At 36.6% G+C, this 26,986-nt stretch overlaps 1 protein-coding gene across 1 annotated transcript; it reads right to left on the minus strand.

Annotated features, from left to right (window-relative positions):
• Positions 1-965: 965 nt before the first annotated feature.
• On the minus strand, positions 966-20,680 carry Cib2 (Calcium and integrin binding family member 2). Its single transcript, XM_073989656.1, has 4 exons — positions 20,331-20,680; positions 14,407-14,441; positions 13,504-13,769; positions 966-1,464 (listed from the first exon to the last, which is right to left on the minus strand). Exons 1-4 carry the CDS (start codon positions 20,379-20,381, stop codon positions 1,247-1,249), a joined length of 570 nt encoding a protein of 189 aa, XP_073845757.1. The 5' UTR covers positions 20,382-20,680; the 3' UTR covers positions 966-1,246.
• Positions 20,681-26,986: the final 6,306 nt, after the last annotated feature.

A 26,986-nucleotide genomic window follows, 5' to 3' on the forward strand; every position in this document is an offset into this window, starting at 1 on the left:
CTCAGGCTGTACCATTTTTGAGATAAAGAAGCTCAGTTTACATTTTTAGGTTTTTTTGTTAGGGTTTCGCGATTTTGCTTGAATACGGCAAGTCTTATCTGCATGGGACCTAAGAAAATCTTATAGCTGTGCAAATTCTCTACAAGACTGGCTTATGTAATTTTTCCTAGGTTGTAAAATTTTTTTAGATATATAAGTTTAAATTGGGAAATTGCAATTTTGACATTGTTTTATAAGGAGACGATACATAATTGAATTGAATTTTAGTTGTCCCAATTTCAACTTCTATATCTCAAAAGTTGTAAAACCTACGAAAATATAATTAAGGTCAATCTTGTAGAGAATTTTGATAGCTACAACATTTTCTTTATTCCCATTTTGATAGGTTGGCGGTTCCCAAGCAAAATCGCAAAAACCTAAACAACCCCTAAAAATGTCAACTTGAATCGCGATTTATTTAAAAAGCGCTCCGGCGATTTTTTTAGTTTTTTGATTTTTCTCATCTATGAACATTGTAGTTTCAGAATCCGCAAAAACTTCCCAGGTGTAAGCACCTTCCATTTAAATTTGATTCAAGGGCACCGTGAGTATGCATTGTCGAAGTAACCGATACATTTTTCGAATTAGTTGAAGTTTTGTAACTACATTTGTGGAGATAATTACATGAAATGTACTAATGCCTTGTTTTCCCAGATCCAAATTTTCATATATCGGCATGTTTGTACCTATTGATAAATCAGAGAACTTACCCACTTTAATAACAAATATAGCACTAACAAGAAGTACACACTCTGATGCATTCCAATGTTTTTGATTTGTTGTTATGTTTTCTATTTTTTTTTTTCAGCAAATAAGATACAAAGGACCTCCTACTTTTTAAATAACTTTGTGTCCTTTAGAGAAAACTATTTTGTTGCATAAAACAAAAACAATACCAACAAAAAATGAAAAATTCTTACACTGAATTTATTGATTGCAGAATATGAACTTTATTTGATTTTATTTATTTATTATGAATATGCATGTATGTGTGTAGATTGAATATTTGTGTTTGGTTTACATGTGACAACGACATTCTTTGTGCTATCTCTCTATCTCTCTTTCCTCCAACTCTAAGAATTCCCATGCACTAAGTTTCATTTATTCATGTACTACAGGCCAGGCACAAATGCATTCGTATTTGAATGGTTATGGTTGTAGTCATATTTGGTTGGTTGGTTTCCCAGCCTTTAAAGCCACACAACAATTAAATCCTTATGTGAAATGTTGAAAGAAAATCGGGTGCACGCAAAATGACATGTTCGAATTCGAGAAAGGACAATTTTCCATCACCATCGACATCAGCCTCCTCCAACACCTTATCGGCAATTTGTTGATGCTCCTCAGGGCTTAATTCATTTTTGGTCATTGTGGTTAAGCTACACAGAAGGTCAGCACGTCCAATGAAGCCATCTTGATCGAAATCTGTCGAACAAAAGAAACAAGAAATAAAATGCCAAGGATAAATAAGATGAGAGATAAAGTGCAAAACGGAGCTTATGAGGTGATTAAGATAAGGAACTTATTGTTTGTTTATTAGAGTGTAATGTATTTGAAGTGTGGAAGTGAAATATACAAAATATCAATATTTTGTACGAACTGATTTCGAATAGCTACATTTACTTTACTTAACGTCTAAAAATTTATTGACATCTACAGTTGCGTTCAAAATAATAGGAGCGCCCATACAAAAAAAGAAAATTGTCAAAAAATATGGTTAAACTTACCTTTTTTGGTTTATTTTGAATTTGTTTAACATTGTTGACATCCCAACAGTTAGTTCATCAGCAGAAATGTGGCAATCTGTTTTAAATTATTTACTGTTTACACCAACATTATAAATCGTGTTTAAAGTTTTTGTTCAAAAAAATAGGAGTGTGGAAGAAAAAGGATGATAAAAATAGCTTTAGTTGAGTTTAGGATCAAAATTGTCAATATTTTTGTTAACAGTTGTAAATCCAATAGATTTTATGAGATTTGATTGCTGTTTGAAAACAAAAGTCCTTTGGAGGTAGCCAAGAAACAGGCGATTGTCCTTGCAGAAATTGTTTCCATAAATTGAGCACTTATTGGGCAACTCAATGGATTTTGTAGACAAAAGCTTTAACGATTAGATTTGTTTGATGCTATGGATGTTATCTCTAACAATATATAATGATTGGTATCCCATAAATTTGTGTATTTTGATCCTTGAGCCAAGTTTAAGGGCAGTTTACATTAGCCCTTAAGGCAAGGATCGTCCAAAAAATCGTATCTATAAGGAATTTATTCCCCTAACCAAATAATATTTAAAAGTCCTTAGGATGCTAACCTTGTATATGCAATCAGTTTCGCTTCTATTCAAAAAATGTTTAAAACGTGAACGGTTGAAATGTAATTTGAACCATTTAGTGATACGCAGGCTGGGATTGCACTAAGGTTGGTATACGCCGTAATATATTTTTTAATATAAACTTATGTTTTTCACTCAAAAATACTTCATTTAGGTTATTTTCATTAGAAAACTTTTTATTATACGATGCAAAACCTAATAAAAATAGTCTTAGACCAACTTCAAAAGTTTGTCTTTAAAGTTTCCTTCTCAACAAAGCGTTTTGAAAAATGTCTCATATGTGCCAATCTTCCAATTATTCAAAAATGAACCATATAATGAATTCTGCGTGCAGTTAAGATGCTAAGGACCTCAAAAAATCACTTGATTGAGATATTAATGCCTTATAGATACGCTTTTTTAACCGATGCTTACGTAAAGAGGTAACGGAAACCGGCTTAAACTTGGCTCAAGGATCAAAATACACAAATTTCTGGGATACCGATCATTATATATTGTTCGAGATAACAGTCAGAGCATCAAAAATTCTCTAATCACTAAAGTTCTGTCTACAAAATCCATTGAGTTACCCAATAAGTGCTCAATTTATGGAAAAAATCGCTGCCAGGACAATCACCTGTTTTTAGGCTACCTCCAAAAGAACTTTTGTTTTCCAACAGCCATCAAATTTCATAAAATCTATTGGATTCACTACTGTCAACTAAAATATAGACACTTTTGATCTTAAACTCAACTAAAAATATTTTTATTGTCCTTTTTCTTCCGCACTCCTATTTTTTTGAACAACAAATTTGAAGGCGATTTATAATGTTGGTGTAAACAGTAAATAATTTAAAACAGATTACCACATTTCTGCTGATGAATTAACTGTTGGGATGTCAACAATGTTAAACAAATTCTAAGTAAACCAAAATGGGTAAGTTTAACCATGTTTATTCGACCATTCCCTTGGTGTTAATGAGCACTCCTATTATTTTGAACACAGCTGTATTTGTTTTGAATTTAAGTGAATGTTAAGGTTATGTAGAGGACACCGTGAATTTTTGTTTTTAATTTTATATTTATCCGCGTTGCTTTTTATGGGCTTTAGGCTTGACAATTCAAAAATAGTTATTTTCTACCTCACTTCTTTGGTCCATTGTCAAACCGAGGATAATTTTAAATTTATCAACAGATTTTGTCTGTAACCTTTCTTTTCTCTTTGCGAAATTTTTCGCCCATTGATGCTGTTTAGGATTTATTATCGCCCATGTTCCTTGTCTTTATCCTAAGCGATCTAATTAAAAATATGAAATAAATGGTTAAGGCGATTTTTACCGCTTATTAAAACTTATATGTTTTAGTTTTTCATGGCAGATGGACCGTTGAACCTGACCATTTAAGGAAATTTGTAAATATATAATTTTAGTTTGCAAGCCGAAGCACTCATAAATATAGCAAATATAGCGTTTATAAAACAAAAGGCCCCCGAAATTCGACTACAAATATATATCATTTTGGACCACGGGACATTTCTGAACATTTTTTGGATATAGAATGCAATTAGGTTCAGTAGTTTTAAAAAAATAATATATTGAAAAGAGTGGGCGTGGTCATCAGTTTTCAAGATATAACATATTTAAAACAGTGGGCGTGGTCCGGTATTTTGACTCACCAACAATGAGCTTTTGCTGCAAATTTGATGGAAATCGGTTCAGTAGTATTGGAGACATAACATGTTTAAAAAAAGCAGGCGTGGTCGGGTCTTTAGGCCACAAAGAAGTACCTAGAGTGTAAATTAATTCGTAAATGTTTAAACCGGTACTTTCGTAATATTTGCAAATATAGCGTTTTTTATCGCATAGGGGAGGTTCCGCGACACCTCTGGCATTCAGTACATATGTAGCCTTTTACGGGACCATCCCGTGACCATCAGTAGTTTTGTAGATGTAACATATTTTAAAAAGTGGGCGTGGTCAAGTTTTTGGGTCCCAAATTAGTAGGTAAGGTCGGAAACACAACCACAATTGTCCCGCAAATTAATTTCCAAACCTATACATTCGTAATTATTGTAAATATTGAATTTTTAAAGAAATAGGGTAAGGGGAAGTACCCCACCATCTCCGAAATTCAACAAAATTTGGTGCCCACTTTAACCGGGGTCCATCCCTGTACATTCTCTGGCAATTTCAGAAAAATCGGTTCAGTAGTTTTTGTAGAAAAAGTAAAAATTGAAAATTGAAAAAAGTGGGCGTGATCAAATTTTTATACACTCAGCATTTATGCTAACGAGGGTATATACACTTTCATACGGGCAAAATGTGTCTCAGCGAAATAATTATACCATTATTCTGTCTGGCTGGAGCGCACGATAACTCTCGAACGGATATTTTGTCTAAACTTAGTTTAAGTTCGAAGATGGGTTATATCGGTACCTCCCCACACAAAAGTTCGAAAATGTTCGGAAAATTTGTGCGCACGATAACTCTTGGAGGGTCCATACATTGCACATCGTGAAATTTCTACCATACTTAGATGAGGTTCTTATATGGACTCAATTGGTTCACTCCTTCGAGTATATCCCACACAAAATTTCGGAAAAGTGCAGTTTAGGACCTGCTCTCGGATCGCTTTGGTTTTTGCTGTAGCAACTTGTATTTACTGCCCCCCCATACGACGGTACAAGTTTTATTAGCGGCAAGTCCATACTTCCTGAGAAAATAACCTGAAAGGTTATTACTATGACACCGTGTGTAGTGGTTGGTGCGCAAGATAACTCTCGAACAGATCTACCGATTCGGTCAAAATTTGGCCGTCGTATTATTTTGTCCAAACTTAGTTAAAAATCGATGATTAGCTATATCGGTCCACTCCTTCAAGTACCTCCACGATAACTCTTGGATGGAGTGGAGTGGCCCATACTTTACACATCCTAATGTGCCTACCAGATATAGATCAGGTTCGGATACCTCCCACACAAAATTTAAGGGCCGCTCTCGAATCACTTTGATTTCTGTTGAAGCAACTTCTTGAGAAAATAGCCTGAAAGGTGCAGAAAACCCCTATGACACCGTGTGTAGTGGTTGGCGAGCAAGCTAACTTTCGAACGGATCAACCGAGTACCGATGCTGTTCGTTGTGGTCCCGTTTACAGCGAGATTGTGTTTTCCGTGGCCGAGTCCAGCTTCCTGGCATACTGATCCAAAAGTTATACCATGACCCACTAAAGTGACTAGTGGGGGCTATATCAATAGAAAAGATATGACCCCCAAAATAAGATGAGCTTCTATAATGAACTATGTCGGTCCATTCCTTCAAGTACCTCCTCCGCAACATTTTGACCTTTATCCTAATCCACATTTTTGTCGGCAAGTTCAAATGTCCATAAGAGCCACAAAATTCTGTACGTAGATGAAGTTTCGATTCATATAGGCTGAGAGTATATCTCAGTCGGCAAAGCCGACTGATACTTTTTTACTTGTCTTTGCATAAAAACCTTATGGCGAACACTTCACAAAAAGAACTATCCAAATCGGCCCAGGTGTTCTCAGCTGATGCCATTACCAACGAACGACATTTGATTTTTATTTATGTACACCTTTTTCAGATGTAATTCGAATCATTTTAGTTGTAATTCGAGAATTGCATTTGTAATTCGTAACATTTTATTTGTAATTGGAGAATTCCATTTGTAATTCGAAACATTTCAATTGTAATTCGAATTATTCCATTTGTAATTCGAATTATTCTATTTGTTATTCGAATTGTTCCATTTGTAATTTGAATTATTCCATTTGAAATTCGAATTATTCTATTTGTAATTCGAATGATTCTATTTGTAATTCGTACTATTTTATTTGTAATTCGAATTGTTTTAGTTGTAATTCGAATTATTCCATTTGAAATTCGAATTATTCCATTTGTAATTCGAATTATTCTATTTGTAATTTCAATTGGAATAATTCGAATTACAAGTGGAATAATTCGAATTACAAATAAAACAATTCGAATTACAAATAAAATAATTCAAATTACAAATAGAATAATTCGAATTACAAATAGAATAATTCGAATTTCAAATGGAATAATTCGAATTACAAATCTAATAATTCGAATTTTAAGTGGAATAATTCGAATTACAAATGGAATAATTCGAATTACAAATAAAATAATTCGAATTACAAATGGAATAATTCGAATTACAAATAGAATTCTCGAATTACAAATAAAATGTTACGAATTACAAATAGAATAATCGAATTACAAATGAAATGTTACGAATTACAACTGGAATGTTTCGAATTACATGTGAAAAAGGTGTAGATTTTATATTTTACATTTTATATTTTATATTTTTTATTTGGTATTTTATTTTTATAAAGCCTAGTATTGTCAACAGAAATCCAATAATTCCAATTATATTTATTAAAGAAATATTAAAAGGTTGAAGGCAATCGAATATTTGTGCGTGACCAGTAGCAATATACATATGATGAGTGCACATCTTCCCATTCTTATCCTTCAAATATTTTCACATATGTATGTACATACATTTACATTTATCAAAGGATTCAGTCTGTTTGTGTGGTAATGTCAAGATTTCTTGAGAACTGATTCAAGATATTGACAATTTGTTACTGTCTTTCTTGTGTAAATACTTTTTGGTGAAAATAAAATCAAAAAGCCAAGATTCAATTTCACAAAAGTAGAATTAAATGTTTCTTCTTCCCCACATACAAGCCGCATGCACTTCTCCGTGGTTATCTTTTGCTTTCTGTTTTTCGTGGGTCGTTGTAAATAAGTGATCTTGGCCAATTTGATGCATCCTTTAATTCTTTTTCTTAATATAATATTTTCTTATGAAACAAATATGAAAATATTGATTTTTCGATTGGAATGTTTTCTTAGAGTCATTACATGTACTGACCAAAGTCGTATGGTTGAAAAAGTATATTGAATTGCCTTGAATATTGATTAAGTGTTTTCACCGAGTGATTACCGAGTTAGCAGTAAGATCCTTATATGCAATTGATACGGCTTCCCATGCCTGTAAGGTCAAAGGCGATCGCTGAAGCTAAGAACAACCAGCAACATGGGAGGTAAGAAAACTAACTTGCAATACACCGGGAGTTAACAGATCAAAAATAAATATACTCGAAAATAGTGGTAGCAGGAACGCGGCAAATTTAGTTGGAAATATTGGATTTAATGAATATTAAACAAACACTTTTTTTACCTTAACTTCTCAAAGACTTATTGGTGTATTGTGACAAGTATGTCTACACAATGTGTTATCAACACTTTGCTTTTGTCCTAAAGTGTAGAATTACATATGTTCCTATACACACCCCGGAAGGACCACGGGAGACTTTGTTAGTGTCGAATTAGTGTGTACTAAAATAATTTTTCAAATTTAGCAAAGACAACATCCACTCATAATCCTATTAGATATACATAGTCCGGTCAAAATAGACACTCGTGATAAGGGGGAAATAGCAAAAATTCCCACAAAGCTGAATTTTGGTGGAGAGCTAGGGTTAGCTAGTAGAAGCAACGTCCTAAAAGTTCCCATCGATCCCAAGTGTGCAAAACAAGTTATTCGGGGTCAAAGGTCATTTTTGGAGGCATTATTCAGTTTTTTTTTTAATTTTTCTCATAAATGGTAAGACTTAGCAAAAGCCCGCTAAAGTAAAAGTTGTAGACTCAATAATTGTCTACAATAGTGGTCTTTATGATTCTTAAAAAAGACTTACCATTTTCGAGATATCGCGATCTAAATGTCAAATAAAGAATTAGCCGCGTAAGTACATTATGAGGCGAACCGGTTAAAGTAACGACACTATGTGTTAGATACTTCCGTAAGCTTTCAAACGATATCCACTTTGTAGTAATCGGTTCGGTAGAAGCGGGTCTAACCCGGTTTTTAAATTTGGCCTTTCGGGTCGAATAACCGGCGAACCGGATCCACAACCGTTGAAAATTATACATTTCCGTAATCAGCGCAACAAACCCTACCTTCGGATAAAACTTGAAAAAAATCGGAGAGTTTTCGTTTGGGTCGCTCCCGTTGGGCTTTCGATTATACATGTGGGTTAAATGGGCTATTTTCGCATAAAATGACTCTAACATTGAATAACTCTACTAAACACGCTCCGATTTTGTTGGATTATTTTTTAGAAGATAGCTATAATTTCGCTCTTCAAGAAAATATATATATTTTTGGGGGACAGACCCGATTACTTCGCTTATTTTAGCCGGTTCGTCTGAATATGTGCATATTTCCCTTATAAGTGCATAAAAATCATTTGTTTTTTAGAACAGCTATACCTCAAGAATGGTTCCTCCTAGGAAAAAAATTATACAAGTCAAACTTGTAGATAATGTTCTTGTCTATAATATTTACTTTAGTCACTTTTTGATTAGATCAACCGTTTTCAAAAAATAAATCCGAAAACCTAAAAAAAACCTTAAAATTTGACCTTTGACCCCGAATAATTTTTTTGCACACATGGGATCGATGGGGACTTTTAGGACGTTGCTTCTAATGGCAAAGCCTAGCTCTCCACCAAAATTCAGCTCTGTGGGAATTTTTGCTATTTCAATGTCTATTTTGACCGGACTATACATATATCCTCCACCAATAATTTGTTTATCTTCATTTCTGCCTCAGCATTTATGTAATGCACATAAAAACCATGTACATCGAAAACCATGACTTCGCAAAAATCTACAACATTGTCCTATAAACATATCTCCAAATTTAAACACAAACAGGATTTTGGTTAGAAGTGAAACGAAATTGGTATGTTTTAGGCGTAGGCATTATAAACAGTGGGTCTAATTATTCCGTAATCTTCATTTATTACAAGAAAAATACATGGGCTTTTTTTACTTTCGGGTGATTGTCAAGGGAAGTACGGAGAATAAATTATGGAGTTGTAATAGGGACCTGCAGTAACATCTTAGGTTTAACTGACTTTTATGCGGGAGATGTATGGAGGTATCAATAAATATTGGAACATTTTGTGGCCCTTGTATGTGGAAGTATTATACTGTTGTAGTCAAAATCGCAAGTATTACCCGCTTTTAAATTTTAAACCCCAAAGAAGTGGTCCTAAACTGGATTTTTGTGAAGGAGGCACTTGAAGAAATGGATGGGAGTCACTTCTTTCAGTAGTAATTGTGCCCAGAACCCATTTTAGTAGTTGAATATTATAGACCAATATGTCAGAATGAAGACTTGCCCACGAAACAAGAAATTAAATTGTAGTAATCAGGACCACAAGGATTACATTCGTAAAAATCCTCGAACAGCTACTAAACTGCACTGAAGAGACGTTTTTTCAATACAGTTCAATACAGACCTTCTTGGAACATGATGTGGGTTTAAAGGATATATTACGATTTACACAGTTTCAGTCAAATCGGACTTATCGGACTGCTTATCAGTAATTTTATTTGGTGCGGCAGGTGATTCGAACCAAATTTTGGTATCGTAATATTTTGTCTAAACACAGTTTAAGTTCGAAGATGGGCCATATCGGTCCACTCCTTAGGTACCTCCCCCACAAAAGTTCAAAATTTTTCTGTAAATTGTGTGAACGATAACTCTTGAAAGGGAGCAATCGATTTGGCCCAAACTGTGCACACAAAATTCAAATAAAGTGAAGTTTAAGAGCCTCTCTCGGATCGTTTTGAAATTTTGTCAGCAAGTTGTCCTTGCTGATCAATTTATGACCGTACAATTTTTTCGGCTGCAAGTCCATACTTTCTGAAATAATAGCCTTAAAACTTTAAGAAACTCGGACGGTACCAACCAAAATTGCAAATCAGCAAGATTGATTGGTGCAAACTTTGCACATCGCGTTATTACATCTAGTCATGTATGAGTTTGGAATATGGAATATAGCGGTCCGGTCCTTCGGATACCTCCACACAAAATTTGGGAAAAGTGCAGTTTAACATCTCGTCCTGGATCGTTTTGATTTTTTTATACCCTTCACCATATGGAGGGTATAATTAAATTTGTCATTCCGTTTGTAACACATCGAAATATTCGTCGGAGACCCTATAAAGTATATATATTATTGATCAGCATAAAATTCTATGTCGATTTTACCATGTCCGTCCGTCCGTATGTCAGTTGAAATCAATACACAGCTCGCAATTTTTAAGATGGAGAGTCAATATTTGAAAATGGGATATATCGGTCCACGTTTTGATATAGCCCCCATAGAACGGTACCTCCCGATTTTCGGTATTTTAAGGGTTTAGCTCCATTATCCCATTAAAATGGTTGAAATTTGGTAATTAGTCTTCATTGAGGATATAAAACGTTCCACCTAAAATTTTCTGGTATAGGTCCACGCCTTAATATAGTCTCCATAGAACGGTACCTCCCGATATTCGGTATTTTGGAGGTTTTAGCTTCATTATCCCACCAAAATAGCTGAAATTTGGTATTTAGTTATCGTTGTGTGTATAGAACTTTCCACCTGAAATTTGTTGGTATAAGTCCATGCATTCATATAGCCCCCATAGAACGGTACCTCCCGATATTCGCTATTTTGAAGATTTTAGCTTCATTATCCCATTAAAATGGCTGAAATTTGGTAATTCGTCTTCGTTGAGGATATAAAACGTTCCACCTAAAATTTTCTGGTATAGGTCCACGCCTTAATATAGTCTCCATAGAACGGTACCTCCCGATATTCGCTATTTTGAAGGTTTTAGCTTCATTATCCCACCGAAATGGCTGAAATTTGGTAATTCGTCTTCGTTGAGGATAAAAAAATAGTTCTACCTGAAATTTGTCGGCATATAGCCCCCATAGAACGGTACCTCCCGATATTCAGCATTTTGGAGGTTTTAGCTTCATTATCCCACCAAAATAGCTGAAATTAGGTATTTAGTTATCTTTGGGTGTATAGAACATTCCACCTGAAATTTGTTGGTATAAGTCCACGCATTCATATAGCCCCATAGAACGGTACCTCCCGATATTCGGTATTTTGGAGGTTTTAGCTTCATTATCCCACCAAACTGGCTGAAATAAGGTATTTAGTTATCGTTGGGTGTAGAGAACTTTTCACCTGAAATTTTTTGGTAAAGGTTCACGCCTTCATATAGCCCCCGTAGGACGGTACCTCCTGATATTCGGTATTTTGAAGGTTTTAACTTCTGTATCCCAACAAAATGGTTGAAAATTGGAAATTCGTCTTCGTTGAGGATAAAAAAATAGTTCTACCTGAAATTTGTTGGTATAGGTCCACTCCTTCATATAGCCCCCATAAAACGGTACCTCCCGATATTCGGTATTTTGAAGGTTTTAGCTTATGTATCCCACGGAATTGGTTGAAAATTGGCAATTCGTCTTCGTTGAGGATAAAAACATCGTTCCACTGAAATTTGTTGGTATAGATCCTCGCCTTCATATAGCTGCCATAGAACGGTACTTCTCGATATTCGGTATTTTGAAGGTTTTAGCTTCATTATCCCACCAAAATGGTTGAAATTTTGTAATTAGGCGGAGCTAAGTACTTCCGTAGATGAAAGGAAACTAATTATTCCATTCTCCCTCAATTTAATTTTGGTGGAGGGTATAAAAATTCGGTCCGGCCGAACTTAACGTTTTCTTTCTTGTTTCCAAAAAGTTCTTCTTACGGGCCCTGTTAAGACGGCGCATTTTTTCGGGGGCAAGTCCATACTATCTGAGATAATGGCCCAAAATCTCCGAAAACAGCCTGTCGGCATCAACTAAACTGAGTAGTTCCTAATATACCACTTGAAAGGAGAAACCAATTTGGTCCAAACGTTGTAAGTCGTATTATTTCTTACAGCATCGAATTATGTCCGAGTGTCAATGCTCTTTCGGGAACCTCCCACAAAGACGGTACAATTTTTCGTTGGTAAATTCATACTTCCTGAGAAATTGGCCGAAAACTCAGAAAAAAACCTATAGACGTCAGAAGGATTGTGTTTGCTTCTTTTCTTTAGGTCCCTGGCTGAGAGTATATCTCTGTTGGCACAGCTGACGGATACTTTCTTATTTGTTTTTTTTTTAATCACGAGCGCAAAGACTACCTTTGCAGAAATTCCAAAATGATACTACAACTGCACTTAATCAAACAATTTTGAAATATAGGGTGTGATGTATCCGAAGGAGTGGACTATATTATTCAATTCCGAACTTGACATAATTTTGGAAGAAATTTGATACCCTCTTCTAGAATTATAAAAGAGGGTATCATTTTGAGAGAGGGATCATTTTGAAATTTTTACAGCAGGTAGTTTTCTTAAGTCCTTTCGGTACCCTTCCCAAACAGTTCAAACATTTTGGTTGAAGGCCAGGACCACAAGGACTTCCTGAGCTTAAAACTACTAAAACATTATCGGTACTTTTTGCTAAATTTTTAAACTTTACAGTGGAAAGAATCAGAATGCAATCTATTACCGAACTTGGTCTACGTTTTTATTAATTTTCTCGTTTAGAGTTAAGCTTGATGATCGGAAATTTTTTGCAAGTGAAAAAGGAAAGCCAAGGAGTCGAACCCACACAGTCACTAAATTACGTTACCTGGTTTCGCTGTTGGTTAAGCAGCTCTTCAGACGTATCGACTGTCGTATGGCTTCTCTGTCCTAGAACTTTTCGTTTTTCAAATGCAAATGTTTTTTTATACATTAACGGATATTTGGCCGTACATACGATTGTATGTAATCAGATAGCCCCTTCGATTGATTGATTGGACTTGATTTCAACATATGATGGACCTAAAAACATTTTTTCAATTATGCGTATATGTGATGGGTATATTCCCCCTGTAGACGGATGGTATAATAAATGAAAAGATCTACACCTTTCACCCTGTTCATAAGTTTTTCATGGATCATCATTTCTTTCGGGATGATACCAAAGTTATGCGCCACCCTGTCTTCTCATATCCGATGACTTAAAGCCAACTGAAGCAACATAATGGGATGGACTATCAACTACTGCGACATTTCTGTCAAGTGTGATTTTGGTTCGATCGACGACAATTATTTCTATGAGTTACAAACATTTGAGTTGGTTTTATAACTTATAATACCCTGCGCACATTTCTATCAACTTGCATTGTCCCTGTTTACTCATTTCCATTACAACTTTCTACTTACCATATATTTTGAAGGCATAAAACACCTTTATATCCCGTGGTGCCTGTTCGCTGAACACCGAAAATGCATCCAGAAAATCCTCAAACGATAGATTACCCTGGCCATCACGTGAAAATGCCTCACAAATGCGTCGGCGAAATGGATTCTCTTTTAACTCTGGCATTTTTTCAATACATTCGCGGGGAACCTTGACACTTGATGCCTGACCCTCGGTCATTTGGCGGGGCACTAAATCTGGTCGTAATTCGCGAAATCTTTTGTGGACGCTGAACAACAACAGCAACACGCAACATGAAATGGGAAGAGTCGTTAAACATTATAAAACTTTGCATCAATGGAAATGGTTTCTAAACAATGGCAGCACAACTTTTCTATAGAGTCTGAGACTATTAATGCAACAACAACAGCAACAACATTAATGATGATGACAATGGTGGTGATGGTGTTGGTTATGGCAAGATGGTGATGATGTTGGGACAACACAACACATTTCTTGCCATTGGCCATATTTTAGACCTGAACAAAAGAGTTACGAAAATTATTAAATACACGAATGGCCACAGCAGGATTTACCTACCTTCCTTCCGTCCTTCCTGCTTACATTGCAGCATAATGTTTAATGTTGTGTTTATGGTTTCCTTTGCAAAAACCAAAATAACAACAACAAAATCTCAAAAGAAAAAACATTTTGCGTGTCATTACCAAAAATGCAATAAATTGCTTTCATGGAAAGAAAGGAAATATTATGTATAGCTTGATTATCCTTTGGCTCGACAATGTGTGTTGCTCTTTTTTTGTGGTGATGCTGCTGCTTAACTTTATTATCCCAACTGGCCATAACCGGCTTATAACCGCAATGATGAAGAATCCTGTAAACCGAAGAACAAAACCTTTGGTACTTACCGTAATATCTCCTTGCGTGTGAAAAATGTACAATCCTTTGTGGTCATAGCCAAGATGTGGCATGTTCATGGAGGAATTTTTGTTTGCGCCACGGGGTAAGGGGCAAATTAACAGTTGATAAACATACCGTACGGCACAATGAAATTGCATTTAATGACAGAGGCAGGAAGGGGAGAGAGAGAAAGGGAGGTAGAACATTAAACAAGATTGTGAAATAAAGAAAATAATGCTGTAAGACAAATTTGATAATGTTCAAGTAATAATAAAGAAGGTGGGGTCCCGTCAAAAGTTCGATAAATATTATTTTTTCAATGAAAAAAATTTGGACGTTTAAAAACATATTGAAAGCCTTTTGGATCCATAACTATGGAAATATTAAAACGTTTGAAAATAACACTGTATTTAAAACATGTTTGGGTAGACTTCTCCTCATCTTGTTCTGATGATTTCTGAAAAGCTTATTCCTTTTTTATCACGTATCATTTAACGATATCTTCAGTAGCTAGGTGAGCTATGCGAGGATAACAAACGCAGTAATGACATAGATCTAACGTGACCAAGTAGAATTATCCAAAGTTGTCGTTTAGTCCAAAAGGATTGAAGGGTTTACCTGCTTCTCTGAAGCAGGTGTTAATCGGGTTGATGGTGAATTAGCTAAGTCCCAAGCGTCATTGATAGTGCTACTTAGAAAAACTTAGATTCTTTCAGATTCTGTTATTAGATTTTGTTAAAGACGAGTTATTAGAGGATGTGCCTGCACCGAACCCATCCGTATGGGGATATCATCTCTGTTTTCAGCCATGACAGGTTCGTTGACCAAGAAGTTCCCGTTTATACCATTAGATCCCATCTCTCTGGATCATGAAAATCTGTCCTGACGTGAGACTCGTTGACCTAGGGGTTTTTGTTTATAAATTTATATCTCTCTCTGGGTGAGGAAGCACAAGTTTGTGGCAGGTTTTTAACCCCCAATCAGGTACTGCATCGACCTCATCCTGGTGTGTCGATGCACCGGTAATATCGTTCACACCTCATGAAAAGGGTCTACTGGTGTTATGAGGTCATTCTGGCGGGGTTTTACATACTTCCATAGCTTAACGTTTGTATACAACACTGGAGCCGCATCGTTTACCACAGGACGGACTATTTCTTTATACGAAATTTTTGTCCTCAACCCAAATACTGGTGGACAGTGACTTGTTTTACTTCCGATCTTCATGCAAATATCCATGGCATCCGCGGACATCTTAAACATCATACCATTCAATAGCATGGGGTTCTTAGCGGTCGTAATCGGAACACCATCGACCAATATGTTCGGGGAGATGTCAGCTGCACAGGTGGTGAACTGTGTGGCAGCAGATTTAGCGGCGGATATTTTCATATTTTTCAGATGGAAGAATTGTACTAAGCCAGCTAACACATACATAAATATGTAATCTACTATAGGATATATGTATGTACTCGATTATACAATGTTTCAAACACGGCTTGGTGGAAGTCTTCTCTATGGCGTCAAACAGCTTGGAATGGTTGAAGTTATCGAAGGCCTTCGATAGGAAGGTGGAAGTCTTCTCTATGGCGTCAAACAGCTTGGAATGGTTGAAGTTATCGAAGGCCTTCGATAGGACAACAGCCATCGCAACTTTTCGGCGCACGGTCTGTTCTGATTTAGTTCTCGTAATATGCGTGGATATGTCGTTTAATGCAGTTGGAGAATTTCCCGAATATTAGGCACATGAGAAACAGCTTCTCATAATGGGAAAGAATAGTGCCTCTAGAATCTTCGCTACTGGTATCTTTGCCTTGCTTCAGTAGCGGCACCACCCTTCCAAATTACCATGCCTTTGGCTGACGAAAAATTAAAGACACATATCAAATACTCAACTCCGAGTTCAGACAGTTGTTTAAGCATTACCACTGAGATTCCGAGTGGATCCTACGCTTCGGATATTATGGTGTTTCAGAGGACACTACTCTTCGTCCTATTAATCTCGCGGTACTCTATAAACTGCTGGTAATTAATGTAATAGCCGTTCTTTCCCGGATTTCGGAGAGATTTAACCGTTACCCACAATTTACGCAATCCTTTTCAGCTTATGTTCGCCTGCTAGCCTGATTACTTTAAGATTCAGCTTCCTAACTCTTTAATCTTCTGGGTACTAATTCGCCTCTGGTCTAATTTCAAGTATTCGAACATCAGGTATATAACGATGACCCGGCGATTCCTTTCAACTACCCGAAGATCTAGACAGCTCTATGGAGATGTGATTGAAAAATGCTCAGAACACTTGCTAAACAGCAGGGTGGTCGGACGTCTTACGTAGTCTTTTAACGGATACAATGATAGGTAACTAGTTTAAGCCAAGCGAAATGGCGGGTTACCAGGACACGTCGTATATCCACAATGGTAATGTATGGCGAGCTCTGACAATCTCCCATTTTACTTGTAGGAGTGTCTTCGTTCACCATGCAGCTTTACCTCTTTGTCCCACCATATGGTGTTCTCTCGTACCGGATTGACCAGGAACCACACAACTTGCGTTTTCCGGCCAGCGCACAGAGGGCGAAATCATTGATCTAGCGGCGCGAAAGTCAAAAAAATCAAAGTATAAAATTGCGAAATGTTTTCCATTATATAGATTACAGACACTCTGCTGACTAAGATTTTGTTTTTACTTTTTTGTTGTTGTAAATATTCACTCAGTTATTCAGTGTCAAGTGCAAGAAATTTTGACGGATGAGATTTTAATAAAATTGTTGCTAAAAACCTGATCTCATATTTGTTTAATTGTTAAATAAATTCGTAATAAAACTAAACAAAGTTTATTTTTTATTGATAGGGGAGGGTTTAAGTTAAATTAAAATAAAATGTTTGGGGCCTGAAGTTACATAGTTATAAAGCAATAAATTTTCAAAAATTATTATTTTTTGTATGTTTTTAGTGCAATATACTTTTGTTGGATGGAGCGTAACTACAAAGGTCCACCGAGGTTCGGTCCAGTTATTTTTTTAACAATTAAATTTAACTCCCTAGATTCCGAATAACCAAAATTTAGCTGCAAATAGCTGCAAATCTTGCTGATAAATGGTCTTGAAAAATAGCTTAAATCCTCAAAATACCCAAAATCTGTCGGTACGGTTATATGGGGACTATATCAAAATGTAGACCTATGTTCGCAATTTTTGGTGGAAAGTTTTTGTGTCCACTGGGAACCCCAAATTACACCTAATTTGGTCGGAAAATGTAGCTTTAAGTCCCCAAACTACTGAAAGTCGGGAGGTACCTTAAAAGGGGCCTATACCCAAACGTGGACCTATGTCCACAATTTTTGGTGGAAAGGTTTGGTGATCACTAGGAACCCTAAGTAACAAATTACAACTAATTTGGAAGGAAAAGGTGGCTTAAATCCTCAAAATATCGAATATCAGGAGGTACCGTTATATGGGGGCTATACCAAAATATTTGCCTATGTTGTTCATACTTAGTCCATAATTACCCACAGACACAGACTGAGTTTGTGCAAAATTTCAGAAAGATATCTTCATTCGTTTCCAAGTTATTAATTTCGCGCCGCTAGATCAGTGGTTTCGACCACTGTGCAGCGGTTGCAACTCCAGCGTACACATGTTTGTATTTGTATCGGTTTTCTGTGTTGGGATCAGCGTATCCCGGAATGCCTTCTCCGGATTCTTTTAGTCCGTGCCGGGACGGAGGAAAACCCAATATATTTGTGCACGGTTTGTCATATCTGCGTCTTCACCCAAACTCAATCTTCCGTGAGATGCAATAGATGTCGGGAGTGGGTGTTATTAATGCGAAGGACTACGACAGGGACTATGTTGCTGCATGCTGCGTGTACACTGCCCACAAATCAGAGATCTGCCCTATCCTTCTGATGTACAGGTAGCGGAAAGGACGTTCCGAGACATCATCACTGCTGCATCCGCTCGCCATATACCTGCTTGTCGAATACCCGAAGTGAGAACAAACTTCCCCGCAGAGGCGACGAGACTAGCAAATGAGCCTGATGAGCTTCGTCGTGCCAACCCGAGTGACCCCAGAGTCAATGAGCAGGTTGGTCGGTGAGCATAAACGGAAGAAGTGGTTAAATCGTTTGAAGATTTGCAAAATTGGACCCGGTAGAAGTGAATTGTGGACGACGGGTAAGTCACTCTCGAAAACCGGAAGAAGGGAACTTATAACCTGGGTCAAGTTCAAGGCGACGTTACGCTGACTGATCTGAAGGGGTGCGCAAGTTATTTCAATAGACAGTTTGTCGACCACCAAGGGAGTGACAGGGCGAAGAGAAGAGCACTACGACGCATTAGATCACTTCCTGCCGAGGTTGAACCAACATTTACAACGGAACGTTAAATCATCCAAAGCGTTGTGCCCTGATGGAAACTCCACGTTAATGCTGAACAAGCTGTATGTGACGGGAGTTGGGTATCTCACTAAAGTTCTCAACCTGTCGCTAACCACCAAGGCAAGGATCCAAGCAAAGATCAATCATACAGGCCGATTTCGCTTTTGTCGCTCATAACAAAGGCTCTAGAGGCTTTGGTATTTACCAGCATGGGTTCCGTATGCAGCACAGCACGAAAACTGCGCTGCACGCCATCTCCACACATGTTAGTCGAGGACTCAACCAGAGCAAGCCGTGGGACAGAACAGTGATGGTGGCGCTTGACTTATCAAAGGCCTTTGATACTATCAAGAACTCCACGCTCTTTGAGGACATCGAGCAAACACCTCTACGGCCAAGTTTGAAACATTGAATAATTAATTATATGTGTGGACGCCAGCCGTACGTGAAATTCAGGAACAAGAAGCCAAGGCGCGTAGAGTGAAACAATGCGTTCCCCAAGGTGGGATGATATCTCCGGAACAGTTTAACCCCTGCCTCTCCTCAAGTAACTCCTGAAATCTGTGGTACATCCCATCGAAACAGCCACATTCCAAGAACTGGAGATAGACCCAGAGCCACATTAAAAAGAAGAATGAACTTACAAACATGTAATATAAACACTGTTACAACAACAACCTCTTTAGTCCGACACACTAGTGACAAGCTGAAGCAAAGTAGGACGATTAGTTTAATCGTTTTCGGCCTTGGACACCCTCTCTAGGCCACGAACAATTCCTGTGTTTTATTCGGACTTCTCCGCCTCCTTCCTATTCTCTGGAATATCAATCTCGGTCCTCTCGATTGCTTACACTGCGAGGCCAGTCGACCCTCGGACACGCTAAATAATCTCATTTATAAGAGATCTGTCCGCACACTCTGAAACTAGGACGGAACCGAGACCTTTCGTCCCTCGAATAAGCGAAATAAACTATAATATAATAGACCTGTCGGCCTTCTCTGGAAGTAGTGCGAAATTGAAACCTTTCGGTCTGATCTTTTGTTTGGCTGGCTGGAGTACACGGTAACTCTCGAACATATGAACCGATTTGGTCTAAAATTTGGCCTTCGTAATAACTCTATGCGTTACATATGCCTCTTTAGTAGCGGCACAACACTTATGGATACATTAATTAGTGGAGACATTAGCTTTGTTTTTAAAACGCGTACATATCAATATATTTTCATTCACATTAATTAATTATTGTTTTTAAATTATTTGCTCGAATTCATTTCAATTTTAAGGTCGTATTGGAATTTAAATATTATTATAGTACTTTGTTCATATCCGTTCTATTTTCATTTTTTCCGTTGCGACTACATATTTATTATTGTTATCAATTTAATCAGATTGTTTTAACCAAAAACTGCTGACATTTAGCTTTAGGACTTTTAGATAAAACATTAACAAAAAAAAGAACACTTGACATACATATGTATTTGTGTGTTAATTTATCTCAACAATTATTGCATATACAATAACATTTTTGTCGCACACATACAGAAACACTTTACCTGATAATCATCCAATTGTTGTTCTGTAAATGTAACAACTTTATTTCCCATTTTCTCCGGGGTTTTGTGTCGATTTTCACTCTTCCTCTTGAAATATGTTTGGGGAAAAAACCGACACTAAACTATTTTTACAAATTGATTTTTGCACTAAAAATAATGCACTTGACAAACAAAACCGCTGATAGAAAAAGTTTTTAACTTTTTTTAGTTATTATTTAATGTAGACCTTTTTTGTTGGTGGTTGGCGAATTGTGTTTTTTTTTTTCAATATCAACGCAAACGCAAATAAACAAAAAAACGACCCGTGACAATATTCTGCCGTCACTTTTTTCCTACTGAATCGCCAATGTGAACTAAGAGCGCCAAACGGTAGACAATCATGTTGAGAATGAAAACACAAAAACTGCGCCGTCCTGTTCACTTTTTTTTGTTTGTCATCGGCAAAACTTTTACAATATGTTTGAGTATGTTGACTGCTGAATATTGTTTGAATGCGAAGGCGCATTCATTCATATGTAGATTTAATAGTTACACGTGTGTTCAAAATGTTAGTAACTAGCTTAGAATAATACCTATCTACTTTTTTTAAAGCTTCCACAAAAGTGGATGATAGCTTGCAAACAACCCTTCTTAATGGTTTTGACATTAGAAAGCGGGCCGAACTTTTTAAACCTTCCATCATAGATATTTTGAACCAAAGTGGAATAATTATTTTTCATTCCTGTTCACAATTTTAGAGTGAGAAGTTTCTCGACCACAGTTACCCCAGGTCACTACAAAAACCCTAGTAGGATTTTAACCTGTCAGATCCAGTTCGGATTTTATGGCCTCATCTAAACCGGGCTAAATCTACACTTTTTTGCATTTATCAGGCCTTTATCTCAGCAAAGAAAAGGAATTTGGCCTCGCTGTCTTTAGCAATATTGTAGCCCTAAACAAGTAGAACTTATCTTTTGGAAGAACCACATAAGAAAAACTTCATCTAGGGTATCAAAATCTAGAAAATATAGAAAATTTTACAAAATTGCTGAAATTCTGGTCAATATCGGCTAAACTATTGGGAGTTGAACCAAGTAACCTTTTGCAAAAATCTTCCAAATAAAGTTCTCAACAATTCTTTAGAACATTCAGAAACTCTAAAATGCTTACTTCATGTTGTTTCAGCGGTATTTTGCATCATATCTTTTGCAACACGTATTTCAAACACAGTTCACACCAACAGTTTATTCTCGCATTTCGGATTTCACTACATTATTGACATTTTTGTTAAATCGTCGTTGAAAAATGTACTGAAAACAACAACATATAGGTATTTTACAACAATGACATGTTCTGAAGAGTTGTGTATTACATTCCAGGGAATTTTTCCAAAAGAAAATGTTCAGAAAAAATTAACGGTTTTAGAGATACAGTGCGAAATGTATAAAAATTGTGTAATTTTTGCATATATTTTGAAATTTAAGTCAATAAATGTAGTTTTTCGAGTTCATTATTTCTGTAAATATTTCATTCTTGTCCTTATCTACAAATTTACTTCAGAGGTCAGAAGAAGATATTGGTTTCAGAGATATAGTCCCGAATTTCTTTAAAAACTCAATATTTAACCATGTTTAGATGGGACCATAAAATCCGAGCTGGATCTGACACAACAAAACCCAACTAGGGTTTCTTGTCGTTTAGGTCTGTACTTTCAAAAAATCCTCAGTTCGAATCGTTTGCACAAGATCACCTTAAAAATGTAATTCTCATTCACATTGTATCACTGGATACTTAAATATTTCACACGCAGAGAAGAGATATTGTGGGAGCAATCATATTCTAAGAGCAAAATAGTGTACTTTAAAAATCTGAAAATATATATTGTTGGTGAAAGAATATATTTTGTGTCATTATGTTTCCTGACACAAAATATGTGGTTGAAACAACAATATATATTTTAAAATTTTTTAAATACACTATTTTGCTCTTAGAATATGATTGCTTCTACAATATCTCTTCTCGGCGTGCAGTTCTTGATGATGAAAAAGAAGAGATCCCAACTTTCAGGCAGCCAATCAAAGGAATCAAGAACAACGATGAGTGGTTATCTTGGGTAACGCACAGAAGGCAGAAATCCTGGCAGATAACATACAGGATATTCACCAGTCTCAAGCAATGATTGATAACACCTTTCGCAACATGCCGCGGAACGAGTTGGATATCATACGTCGATAGTTGAATTTAGCAACGAGCTAAAATCAAATGAATCCTCTACAGGTGATGGATTTCTAAGGGAAGACAACGGGCTTGGCCATCTAGACGTGGTTGGACCGCACTAAAGAAGGCTCTCCTGCCTTTTAACCTTTTCCTCACTATATATTTTAACAATTAACAATCATTTATTATTAACCATTTCACCATTATCAACGTTGGCTATTTCCCAATAGCCTTCTTTCCAAAGAAGCACTAGTGGTAGCGATTCCAAAACCTGAAGATGCTGCTCATCTGCGTTGATGTTATACATGGTGTTCCGAATGTAACTGGTAGATTGTAGTAAATTTAGATGAAGTTCTGCTAGAAGAAGAATTCTGAAAGAAAATTACATTGTTTAAATGAAATTTGTCATTGATTTTGAACCAACGCAAGACTTCATTGTATTAATGAAGAAGTTTCATGGTGTTTCATAAAGTAACTTTCATTATTGTTTCATAGTATTAATGTGAAAGTTTCATAACAATAATAGGATTGTAACTTCTAACTAATTTGTTGAATTAACAAAGAAGTATCATTGCATAATTGAGGATATTTCATTGAAAAAATGAAGAAACTCATTATTGTTATTTAATAAAGCTTTTAATTTATTTAATGAAAATCTACATTGGTTCAAAATCAATGTAACATTTTTCTTTCAGTGTAACGTGAATTTTTGTTAAGCATTTACTTTTTTGTATCAGTTTTGCAACAAAAACTACTGCATGGAATTTACTGCAATCATGAAATTATCGCCTAGTCTTAATTTACAAAGTTTACTTAGCTAATTGTTTTTTACTCTCTCTCTCATTTATTTTAACTATACAATTATGCTTCTACATTGTGACGTCATTCATCGTAACCCCTCCTACTCGTATTTAATACCTCTGCCCCATTAGTTGTTTACATGAATTCGTATATTTGTATACGAGTATGTGTGTACGTGCGTCTGCATCTCGTTTCAACATTGGAAAACCTCGCAAATGAAGGATGCTAAAACGGTCTGCGCATTGGCAAGTGGGTACAAATACGGGTGCATAACGGTTGTGCGATTGAGTTGTAATTCAGACCGCGAATTAAAACTGTTATTAAAGTGTAATTTGAATATAGTAAAGCTATGTACTTACGAGAGATAAGCTTTGTGCTTAGTAGAAAAAAGTCCTGCGTGGATAACGCCAATAAAGCATTGTAAAATCGGAAACTAAAACGAAACTTCGTTTTATTTGGTACAAATCGTATCGGGAATAAAACAACGTCAACATGAAGCTAAGTTAAACCTTAATTCCGTAACAATAGTTATATCCCTTTGGGAAATTGTTTGAATTGTTTCCAGTTGCGACGCGTCGGTCGGATCATGTTCTGAGAGAGTTAAACACTAAACAACCCATGCACCTTGTATAAATGCCTTCTCCACATACGTAACAGAAGGTATTAGACAAAAAAGCGACCATTGCGGTAAGCCTAGATTTCGCTAAAGCTTTCGATGCGGTATGTCAAAATTACATTTATATAAAATTCATTGCTTTCGCTTCGGTTATCAAATTTGCCGCATGGTGGCAAGTTTTTTTAAGGACCGAATCTTTTGTGACATAGAGTGAAGGCGCGACCAGTCTTGTATAACTTGATCATCAGCGATATACCAGGGCCACCTGCAGGAGGAGTGCTGCTTACTTACGCCGATGATATCCTACTGGCGATGCGATGATGCTTTGGAAGCACAGTGGAAATAAGTGTGAATACGTATGAGGTTGCACATCATACTTACTTCAAAAAATGGGGACTCAATCTCAGCGTTGGAAAATGCACAGTCAAGTATGCATCAAAGAGCTTCCAGAAGTGATGTATTTATGAAAAATGCACACAACTTTTTGAAAACCCCAAACCGTAGAAACGCAACGAAAAACTTCCAACCTTTCTCAGAAGAAAAAACCTTCATTAAAACTACATAATGAAGGAATCCTGTACGATGACGACTGCCTGATATACTATCATCGAAATAACGATAAATGCAGGTTAATATATCCTTAGGCCATGTATGATGTTAAAAACCTGAACTTATTGCAAAAACAAGTAAAGAAGTATCAGTCGGCTTTGCCGATAGTGATGTACCCTCAGCCTATGTGATTTGGAACTTTCATCTACGGACAGACCGATGTATTTAGGCGCTTTTCAGAATTTTGTGGCCCTTTTTGGACATTTGAACTTGCCAACAAAAATGTGGATTAGGATTAAATTTCAACAGTGTTGCGGAGGAGGTACTTGAAGGAATAGACCGACATAGTCCATTATGGAAGTGAATCTTATTTTGGGAGTCATATCTTTACGATAGATATCGCCCCTACTAGACATTTCAGTGGGTCATCGTATAACTGTTGGACCAGTATGTCAGGAAACATAAACTTGTCCACGGAAAACATAATATCGCTGTAAAAGTATCACAATGAACAGCATCGATATACATTTCCAAAGGATCTTCGAACAGACCCTAAACTGCACTTAGACACAAATGTTGAACTTTTTTGGCGGAGGTATCCTAAGTAGAGGACCAATATGGACCATTTTAAAAGATAAACTAAATTTGGACAAACTATTAGGAGATCCAAAGTTTGGATCAAATTGGTTGACCCATTCAAGAGATACAATTTTAGTGATTTTTTTTTTAAATATTGGGGGGAAGTACCGAGCTGAAAGTAAGTTTGGACAAAATATGACAAAGGCTAAATTTTGGACCAGGTTGATCAGTTTGAGTCAAAGTGATTCGAGATCAGGTCATAAAGTAAACTTATCTGAAAATTTTCGAACCTGATCTATATCTGGTGGATATATAAAGATGTGTAATGTATGGACCAACTCGGTCACACCCTTTAAAAGTTATCGTGCGCACAATTGTTCCGAACATTTTTGAACTTTTGTGGGGGAGGTACCTGAAGGAGTTGACCGATATGGCTAACTAAAACTAAGTTTGGACAAAATATTACGAAGGAAGAATTTTCGACCGAATCGGCAGATCCTTTAGAGAGTTATATTGTTGTCCAACGACTACACACGATGCCATATGTTTTTTTTGCAACTTTCAGGCTATTTTCTCAGAAGGTGTGGAATTGCCACTGATAAAATATGTACCGTCGTATTGGGGGGCAGTGAGAGCAGGTCCTAAACTGAATCTTTCCGAGGTGGGAGGTACCCGATGGAGTGGACCGATTGGGTCCATATTGGAACCTTATCTAAGTCCGGAAGAAATTACACGACGTGCCAAATCGGTTACTCTCTTCAAGAGTTATTGTGCGCACAAATTTTCCCAACATGTTTGACCTTTTTTGGGGGAGGTACCGGGATGAATATCAGTCCATTCCATATCCCATATTCGAACTTAAACTAAGTTTGCACAAAATATTACGAAAGCGAATCTTTGGACCTAAGTGGTTGATCCATTCGAGATATATCGAACGCTCCAGCCAGATAGACGGACGGACATGGCTAAATCAACTCCAAATTTTCTGAAACAGATTTTGTCCAAACATACTTGGCATCAAAAACCGTTATTTCGATGAGGTTTTACCTTATAGTTTTATTCAGCTATCATAAATGCTGAGGGTATAACAATCGCGTTAACCAATAATTTTAATTCTTAATTATAAAGCTCATTGTCTCGGCAGTAATCAGAATCACAAGGACAACCCGCTATCACCCCTTAAACTGCATTTAACCAAATTTTGTGGGGCGGTACCAGAAGAAGTTGACCAACATATCAGTTATGTGATAGAAACCGATTCGACTCGATTTGCAGAATCGAAATTGCACATATTTGTGTTGACTTTAATAATAAATAAATTTCCTGTTCCAGAACCTTTTTAACCTTCGCAAATTCCCTTAATTGCATAATATTTTTAACATCCAATCACAATTTCAACAAAAAATATTCGCCAAAATTCGAAATATACGATCTCCAGCGACCGGCAGTGTGCACTTATTGAGAGCAAGCGAGCGAGCATAAATGCCAATGCATTATTTACGCTCACTGGAGCGAATATTTACCTAATGTGACCTTACCTTAAGGTATTAACGGCCGACAGAGCCTATTAATTCTTTTTTACTTACTTACTTAATTAGCTGGCCCATTACAGAACATTTGTTCCATAGACCGAACTAAGAAAAGATCTCCAATTCTCTCTGTTTTTCGCTTCGCTTTCTAGAATACCGCACCTTTTCATTTCTTCATCTACTTGTATGCTCCATCGAAGCTTAGGCTTGCCGATACCGCGTGCACCGCCCTGTGGCATCTATTCATACGCCTTTTTAGCGGGTTCTTAATCGCTCATTCTTATGATATGGCCTAGCCAACGCAATCGTTGCATCTCGATGCGTTCAACTATATTCATGTCTTTGTATAGCTGTGGGTATTCACCATCAATGCAAAGAAGTATTTT

The sequence above is a fragment of the Musca autumnalis genome, unplaced genomic scaffold (assembly GCF_047663935.1).
Source record: "Musca autumnalis isolate F117 unplaced genomic scaffold, ASM4766393v1 scaffold_5, whole genome shotgun sequence".
Classification (NCBI taxonomy): Eukaryota; Metazoa; Arthropoda; class Insecta; order Diptera; family Muscidae; genus Musca; species Musca autumnalis.

What these genes read in the sequence shown, in the direction of transcription:
- Cib2 (XM_073989656.1), bottom strand. Translation starts at nt 20,381, where the DNA reads ATGGGAAATAAAGTTGTTACATTTACAGAACAACAATTGGATGATTAT. An exon ending in ACACGCAAGGAGATATTACG is followed by an intron (nt 13,770 to 14,406) that starts GTAAGTACCAAA and finishes GTTGTTGTTCAG; the next exon opens with CGTCCACAAAAGATTTCGCG. An exon ending in TTATGCCTTCAAAATATATG is followed by an intron (nt 1,465 to 13,503) that starts GTAAGTAGAAAG and finishes TTTGTTCGACAG; the next exon opens with ATTTCGATCAAGATGGCTTC.